This window comes from Scatophagus argus, chromosome 6 (assembly GCF_020382885.2).
Source record: "Scatophagus argus isolate fScaArg1 chromosome 6, fScaArg1.pri, whole genome shotgun sequence".
NCBI lineage: Eukaryota > Metazoa > Chordata > Actinopteri > Scatophagidae > Scatophagus > Scatophagus argus.
Genome location: NC_058498.1, coordinates 13,154,966 through 13,163,367, shown reverse-complemented (window position 1 = coordinate 13,163,367; position 8,402 = coordinate 13,154,966). Strand labels below are relative to the sequence as shown.

The following is an 8,402-nucleotide window of genomic DNA, read 5'->3' as shown; positions in this document are numbered from 1 at the left end:
CTACCCCCATTAGGGTTTCCAGTAATTATCCTTGTCCAGTTCCCCGTCCCAAGGCTGAAAATTTCCCAGAGGAAATGGTGTTAAAGGAACAATGAACAGGAACTGTGTTAAGTAGTTTTTCTGTCTTGGGCTAAATGATATACTGGTAAATTATTTAAGTTACACATGCATTAAATGCTCTAGTTGCATCACAATTTTTAGCATCATTGCAACATTTTATAAACTATTGGCTGTGGCTGATTAACGTTTAATTAGATATGCAGGGGGGGCGGATGTTTTTAGGATACAGGAAGTTTTTCCTCAGCTGTGTAATGAGGCGACAGGAACTCCTGAGGTCAAAATAGCTTCCTTGCAATGTTTAACGGTGAGGCAATTTTATGATAATAAACACAATGACTTTTAGCCCCATATTGTCAAAACCCCCAGGAAAGGAAAGGTTGGTCGGTGTTTTAAATACTTGTGTTACTACCTCTTTTCTATCAATATTTATTGTGTTGTAAGTCAGCGTATTGTGTTGCTGCAAGTCATAACAAAACACATGACACCTGCAGTGGTGAAATTGATCTGGCGCGCCCACTAGTGGTATAATGTGATTAGTGAGGAAAATGCACTGTGGTGCACATGTCATTGGTTTTCAAATGCATAAACAGTGTGAAAATCATTCTGAATTATAATAACAAGATTGTTGTTTTCATAACAGTAATGTAAATAGTTCAAATTGTTTTAGAATTAATTTCATTCCACAAAGGTAATTTTTCTTGAACTCTGATGTTTTCAGTGGGTGGTAGTAATATATATTTAGGGGTGCAGCAAACAATTATTTTCATTTTAGATAAATCTGATGTTTATTTTCTTGACTGATCGATATTATGAAAGATGAGGTCTTACATTGCTTTTGTATGAACAGTCTCAAAAATAGTGAGTTTATAATAACATAAGATAAAGAAAAGTTATATTTTTTGAAAAGTGATCAATATCATGTGTTGCTGATTATTATTTTTTTGTTGTTGTTGTTGCTGATCGACTAACTGATTAATTGACTTAATTAATTACCTAAATGACTTTACCTTAATTACCTAAATTGTTTTATCTCCAATTATAGGCAACATCAACTCTGTGAATAAGTTAAATAGGCACTCATGCCTTTGTAACTGATTATATTATTACAGGAGGGATTTTGTAGAGATTAAACTATTATTGATATAATCCAACTAGGCCTGTAAGCCCTTAATTCACCTCTCGTTTTGAGGAGTATTGCACTGGTGTAGCTAAATTTATCGTTGAAATTAAAATAATAAATGGATAAATAGTGAACTTGTAACTAGATGCGGAAGTTATTTTAATCTATGCAGAGAAATACTTTTACTGAACACATTCGGTCTATCAATATAACTAGCTTGCCTCAAACTGCATACCTGTAGCGGCCGCCTGTGTTTTTGTCATTGAACTCAACCTCCCAGAATCCTCAGCGAGAAGTAGGAAGGTGACGCATTTTTGCTACGTGTCAGGAAGGTCTGAAGTCAACATGGCGGCTCAGCAGGGTGATGTTGATGAACTGTTCGATGTTAAAAATGCCTATTATATTGGCAGTTATCAGCAATGTATTAACGAGGCTCAGAAGGTGAAGGTACGTATCTCATTGTGTAGTTTAATATTTTAAAAATAGAACGTTGCTGTTTTTCTTTTGTCTTTCTGCCGACGACGTTCTCTAGCAACGATGCTAAACATTTTAGCAAACAGCTCGTAATAAAAATGTTTAACTTCTGCTTGTGTTTCTTCTTTAAAGCCGTCCTCACCAGAGAAGGACACTGAAAGGGACATGTTTTTGTACAGAGCATACATTGCCCAGGTAAAACACTTTTTCTCCGGTAAACTCTGAGCTCGGTCCTTTGTCATTAGCTAATAGTACATTCATCGCTGTCACTGTTAGTTGGTAGATTTGCTTAACCTGACCTGTTGTGTTTTATGCTATTGCAGAGGAAGTATGCCGTTGTTCTGGATGACATCAAGAGCAACTCTTCACCCGAGCTTCAGGCTGTCAGGATGTTTGCTGAGTATCTGTCTAATGAAGGCAAAAGGTAGGACGTATACGTCAACATGGAAGGGACATGAGGCTGATAGATGAAATCCTCTGATACATTGCTGCAATAGTTTTTTCTTCTTTTTTGCAATTCTTGACACACTGCATGCATTGATGGAATAATACGACTTGGTGTTGATGTGGGAGTCTGGATGCTTGTGCAAGAAGAGACTGATTAGATTAGATTCAGCTTTATTGTCATTACACATACAGGTACAGGACAATGAAATGCCGTTTAGCATCCAACCAAAAGTGCAAAAAGCAGCAAGTGCAGATATAATAAATAAATTAACAGTGTGTACATGGTATATTATGTCAGTAATTTACAAGTGATTTGCAGATTGGATACTCTGAACATATTACACAGATGGATATGTGCAATAAATGTATTAGACTGTAGGCAGGAACTATGGACATAATTTACAAGAGAAAATGTACATATGATAAGTTATGCTATACAAAAATACAGGTGAAATGAATGGACATGGAATAGTGTATAAATATAGACTGTAGCTACCTATGGTTACTAAACTAGTGTAGTATTGTGTAATTGTGTGTGTGTGCAGGACAGGACATTACTCTCAATTTCATGCTTAAGATGCTGGTTGAGGTGATTAAAAATACTGTCAACTTTAATGGGTAACTACTTCAGTCTGCAAAAGTGATTGGTTGATCTCCATATCACAGATTTTTTGCTTTTTTCTAATACTCAGTATATCAGGTCTAAATGCAGAAATTTGGAATGTGGAAATTTCAGCCCAACTAACTGTCTGTTCTTCTACTTCAGTACGTGATTGGGAAAGTCCATGTTGTCTTAACAATTTCTTCACTATTGTTTTATTTTTAACCACAGGGATGCTATTGTTGCTGATCTAGACAAGAAGATGGTGAAGAGTGTGGATGCTGCCAACACCACCTTCCTTCTCATGGCTGCCTCCATCTACTATCATGAGATGAACACTGATGCTGCTCTCAGGACTCTGCATCAAGGAGAAAGCCTGGAGTGGTAAGAACAGATCAAGATTTCCTTCATGATCCAGACAGATTTTGTGTAAATATATCAGCAAAGGAAACAAAATGTGTTATTCTTTGCAAACAGCACTGGAACTATAATAAAGGTGATAGAATTAGTTTCTTTCTTAGTTAAAGTAAATGTAAAAATTACTAAATTGATCAACTTAGACTTATATCAACTAGATGGGTATGTCCCGAGATGCGTAATTATATCGGCCTGATAATGTAGAGATAACAGCATGAATTTATATGCTGGTGAATGGAGTCGGTAATATGAAACCAAATTGCTTTCACTGACTTAACAAGAGCAGCATCTATGCAGTCCAGCACAGTAGGTGATGGTATGCACTTTTGAAGATGGTTTGCAATCTTCTAATGAAGAAGAAGATCAGCAGCAGCAACAACAAGCGCAACATGCTGTTGTGCTCATGACACCTGTGTAGAATCGACAATATACATTTCAGAATCAATACACATCTTCATTTTAAAAAATACCTTAATAGGTGCTTCCGATGCACAGGTTAAGCATGGATTTTTCTCAGAAAGGAAACATGCTTCTTGACTCACCTTGCTGTCAGGTTCACCTTATTAAGGACAAGACTAACATTTTGGCTTGTGTGTGCATTTGCATTCTGAGGTTATTGTACTCTAAAAGCTTCTGTTTGAAAATTTGTCTTATGTCACAGAAATATTATGGAAAAATCTACAGCAACATAAAGTAGAGAGTCATTTAGCAACTGTGGCTTCCACAGCTTGTTTTAAAAAATTGAAGTTTTTGGGTTCCAGAACTCTGTGATAACATTGCTTTGATTTTGAAGACAAAAACCTGAACCTGACCAAGCCGACCTAAACTTTTGTTTATTTTTCAGCATGGCGATGACTATTCAGGTGTTGCTGAGTCTGGATCGCGTTGACCTGGCGAGGTATTGCAAAACACATTAAACAAGGAATTGATTTTGTATGAAAGAATTTGTAGGTCTGCTTCACTATTTGAAGGGACTTGGAAAACACCCACTTGCTTTTCATATGTGGTTTAGTAATGTCATTTTTCAGTCTGGATCTGAATGGTAAATGACTTTGCATACACAAAAGTACATACTGTCTTTGTGTTCATCTAATAATGATGTCATTATATTCTCTCATTGGCAGGAAGGAGCTGAAGAAGATGCAAGAGCAAGATGAGGATTCAACTCTAACCCAGCTGGCCACAGCCTGGGTTAATATTGCTGTGGTGAGGAGACCAGCATTCAGTTACATATGTGTAGTGTCACTGTGATTCACTACACCCCAAACATGAAAAGCTCAATCATTAATGAAACCCTCTGTGCAAAATGGAGTGTGTCTGCAGTGTATAAATTACATTCCCATTCATCACATTATCAGAACCTAAGTTATTGACTGAAGCTGAAATCAAGTTTGAAATGATTACTGGGCAGAGTAGCACTGGTTTGTAACCATTCCTGCTGCAGTATGTGCCTAATCTAAACACAGTATTTACATGCTGATTTAAATTCTCATATTAAACATTATAGTTTTTCCAACTCATGCAAAGCAGTGGGTACCTCTGACACCATTCAAATTGAAAACAATCAAACAGCTGGGGTTGTGCCCTCATTATTTGTTTTTCAGCATGAGCTCTGCTAAACACATTTAATTGTATTCCGCTTGTTGTACCAGGGTGGAGAGAAGCTGCAGGATGCCTACTACATTTTTCAGGAGATGTCAGACAAGTACTCATCTACACTGCTGCTCCTCAACGGGCAGGCAGCCTGTTACATGGCTCAGAACAAGTGGGAGGAGGCTGAGGGAGTGCTGCAGGAGGCACTCGACAAGGTTAGGTGACAGTACTTTGTACATAGCTCTCTTGGTTTTTTTAATTCTCATCACACCTCAACTGATATGCTAATCACAGCTCATATAAACTTTTGGTGTAGATATGCACATTCAGTTTATTCAGTTAAAGTTCTCAGTGGCTTGTTTCTGAGGCTGGTATTAGATTTACTCCCTTCATAATTAAGTCCTTAATGAATCCCTGCTAAACAAGAGAGTAGTGCCGGAGATGCTATGTTAATATGAGCCTAGGATTAAACCTCATTTTAAAAAGCATTTATTTTAGGGAAAGCAAAGACTGATTCGTTATGTGATGACAAAGCACAATTTGAACAAGATAATCTGAATTCCCTTCAGTTTGATGTCCTAACTTAAAAATATACTCATGGTGAAATGTTTAAAATGTGTGGTTAAATCAGGTTTGTGTAATAAAGACACAGTCTTTAGATAGGGTTTATCAACACAGCCTTCAGGACCAGCAGTATGTTCAACCAGTAAGTAATGGTTAATCAGTCTTTCTGCTATTATGTTAATGTTCTTCAGAAAGCTAGTTTCATTCAAGGTGTGTGTTTTGTGCTGACAACCAGAGACATTTAGTGAAACAAAAACACTTTTAGTGAAAGAAAGCCACCAACACATCACAAAACATTTTAAAGTATTGAAACTGTCGAATAGCACTAAGCCCTAGTATTACAAGTCTTAGAAATAAGGTGAGATGTTTGCTTTTCTTTTGCCTCAGCAACATAATGTGAACATGTCACCTGCTCCCAGTGTGACAGCAGATGGCACCACATACTCTTTTGTGCTCTAAATTTTATTGTACGTCATCCATAACAAGATTAGTTTGACCAGTGTACGTGGTCAAAAAATATTCACATTGCAGGAGTGGTTTGTCTTTTTAAACTGGCTGTCTGTTTTAATTTATCATACTAAATAAAAAAAAATAATTATTAAATATGCACTATTTCTATCCATTCAAAATGCATTATGAATGGATGTGATCTGTGTTTGATATCTCAGGTCTGTTTTGGTGTAGGACAGTAAACAGATTCTCATAAGTGATTTTGTAATTTTAAGCTTAAAACTAAATCAGCTGTTAAGGTTAACAGAAGTTAACCTTTTCTTAAGTGTCCAGATTTTGGCCCAACACAAAGTGTATCTACTGATATTGTCTTTTACCAGACAGCCAAAACATTGCAGGAGTATAATGTGATTTTACATGAATGGTAATGCTCATTCTGCCATGAAAACAATTGTTTCCGTGGTGATTTTTGGAATAAATAAAAGGAAAAAATAAACAGAATTTGTAGTTCATCTCACATACGCAGAACTATACTCATTTGGAGCACAATTAATTGAAATATCGGCATCAGCTTACGGCCTCCTGTTCGTGTGAGGGCCTTAAAGTCACATCATTCAGTTATTCATCTCATTAGTGGCATAAAACATTTGATGTGTTGTTTGCTTAGTGAGAGTGACTCTCTCACTCTCTGTCTGTCTGTCTGTCTTTCCCTTTTCCTCCCTTCAGGACAGCAGTCACCCTGAGACGTTAATCAACCTCATAGTGCTGACGCAGCACCTGGGCAAAGCTCCCGAGGTGAGACTTTGAACCCAAAGCTGTTAAGGAAGGCAACCCTTTAACAGCCATCAGTTTAACTGTTTCCTATAGACAAACCTCAGCTAACGAGGACTTGAAAAATCTTTTTCCAATGACATTCTGCGTTTAGAGTGCATGATGCTCCTCCCTCCATAATTGTATTCATGTTTGCTTTGATTAAGTCAGGCACAAGCATTAACCCAAGCAACTTCTTGACTTTGTCTTCTATCATGCAAAGTGTCTCCTAAGCATTTCTGTTGGTTTAGTGCTGTGGGTGATGTACACATACGCCCTGAAACTCAGAGTTCAAAAGATAAAGGACTCAATTATCTGTTTTAGGTTTGATGGGCTTGATAGCAATGCAGTAGAAAGGTGAATATTGACTCAAAGCCATCATTACAAAGCTTCTAGCTGCCATAACCACTGATTAGCACATCTTACTCAAGGTTAACTTGAATTACCTAGATAATATTAAGCCTGATCCTCAGGTGTGGTAGTAAAGAGTTTTGTTTTTTTTTTAAATTAACTTTCCTTTTATGGCTTCTTGATTATGATAGATGTTCAGCCGTTGTAGTAATTGGCTGCTTCTGAGCATTGTGATTGTGATAGCATTTGTTTTCTGACTGCTGTCTTTCTCTCGTCATTACAGAGGTCAGTAATATTTGTACCTACTGGCCTGGAAGCAACATTTTTTCCTCAGTAACATTAAATATTCATGACTAATTCTTGACTGAATTATATTTGACTGACAGTGGCCTGGTAACATACACACAAACAACCTCATCAACTTTTTCCAACTTAACCTCAGCTTTTTTAAAGTATTGAGAAGCCCAGACAACCACACAAATGCAGAAGTCTTTTATATGGAAAAGCATAAGCAAAACTGTTCTAATTCTAGGTTGTTAACAAACCTTCAAAAGCTTGATTGTGTTTTATAGGTTTAAAGTCCCTTAAAGACATATTGTTAGGAGCTACTTTGGCTGTTATTAACTATTGTCACTTGCTAATTTTTATGTAATATGTTTACATCTGTTCTCAGGTAACCAGTCGGTACCTCTCTCAGCTGAAAGATGCACACAGAGCCCATCCATTCCTCAAGGACTATTTAGCCAAGGTAACTTGTTTTATACCTCCATTTTTTATTTTATACTTTTAATTTTCAGGCATCATTCTGTCCTTTTGGCCAGGGTTAAAAAGATCCACTCACAGTTGTTGACATCATAGCCTTGACTGACTCTGACTCTGTTATGATTCACTTACCTGGCTTAGTTGTTTTTGATAGTTGGGAAGTGGGTGTCCTTGGCATAAAGTCAACAAGAGCATTAAACTCTGAATCTTTAACCTTTACCACACTTTCTTTTTTTTGTTGTTATTACACAGATGTGCAGATGTGAATAAACACGATAAAACTGGTTTATATGTTGCAAAACAAATCATGCAATGCACAGCTCTTCCCATGGTCAGAAGATTTTCCAGGTGTTTAACTATTTCCACTTTGTTTTCCTGCAGGAGAATGAATTTGACAGACTAGTGATGCAGTACGCTCCCACCGCAACAGCATAACACTGCAACATTTGCAGACACATCTCAGCAGTGGACTCCATTATAACACCATGAAATGTCAACAGTCTCTTTCTCTCTTTAATACTTTAAAACCTATATTTGTTTGAATATTTTTACTTTTTTTTTTATTTAAACCAGACCAGTAGTCCTCATTTCCCATGGATGCAGATTAAACATGTCTGGGTTCATGTCCATGCTTTATAAATTTGCATTTCTCCTATGGAAATCAACACATCCGGTTTAAGAAAGCATTCCTTTGAAATTATAATAAATGTTTAATACCTGTGCTGTGTTTGAAGTGTGGTTTTGTATGTGTGT

The 8,402-nt window shown here is 36.9% G+C and overlaps 1 protein-coding gene across 2 annotated transcripts; it reads left to right on the top strand.

Annotated features, from left to right (window-relative positions):
- Nucleotides 1–119: 119 nt before the first annotated feature.
- On the top strand, nucleotides 120–8,370 carry cope (COPI coat complex subunit epsilon). Of its 2 annotated transcripts, XM_046392299.1 has the most exons (11): nucleotides 120–145; nucleotides 283–364; nucleotides 1,787–1,849; nucleotides 1,978–2,078; nucleotides 2,934–3,086; nucleotides 3,964–4,017; nucleotides 4,244–4,325; nucleotides 4,772–4,927; nucleotides 6,453–6,521; nucleotides 7,561–7,635; nucleotides 8,031–8,370. In XM_046392299.1, the coding sequence occupies exons 1-11, from the start codon at nucleotides 135–137 to the stop codon at nucleotides 8,082–8,084; spliced, it is 900 nt and encodes a 299-aa protein (XP_046248255.1). In that variant the 5' UTR covers nucleotides 120–134; the 3' UTR covers nucleotides 8,085–8,370. The 2 variants fall into 2 exon arrangements, with proteins under 2 accessions (XP_046248255.1, XP_046248254.1); XM_046392298.1 differs by lacking the exons at nucleotides 120–145; nucleotides 283–364 and adding an exon at nucleotides 1,467–1,627.
- The last annotated feature ends 32 nt before the right edge of the window (nucleotides 8,371–8,402 follow it).

Excerpts from the sequence above, each read along its gene's own strand:
- cope (XM_046392298.1), top strand. The coding sequence starts at position 1,526 with ATGGCGGCTCAGCAGGGTGATGTTGATGAACTGTTCGATGTTAAAAAT. Across the intron at positions 1,850-1,977 it reads ACAGAGCATACATTGCCCAG|AGGAAGTATGCCGTTGTTCT; the intron begins GTAAAACACTTT and ends ATGCTATTGCAG. Across the intron at positions 2,079-2,933 it reads CTGTCTAATGAAGGCAAAAG|GGATGCTATTGTTGCTGATC; the intron begins GTAGGACGTATA and ends TTTTAACCACAG.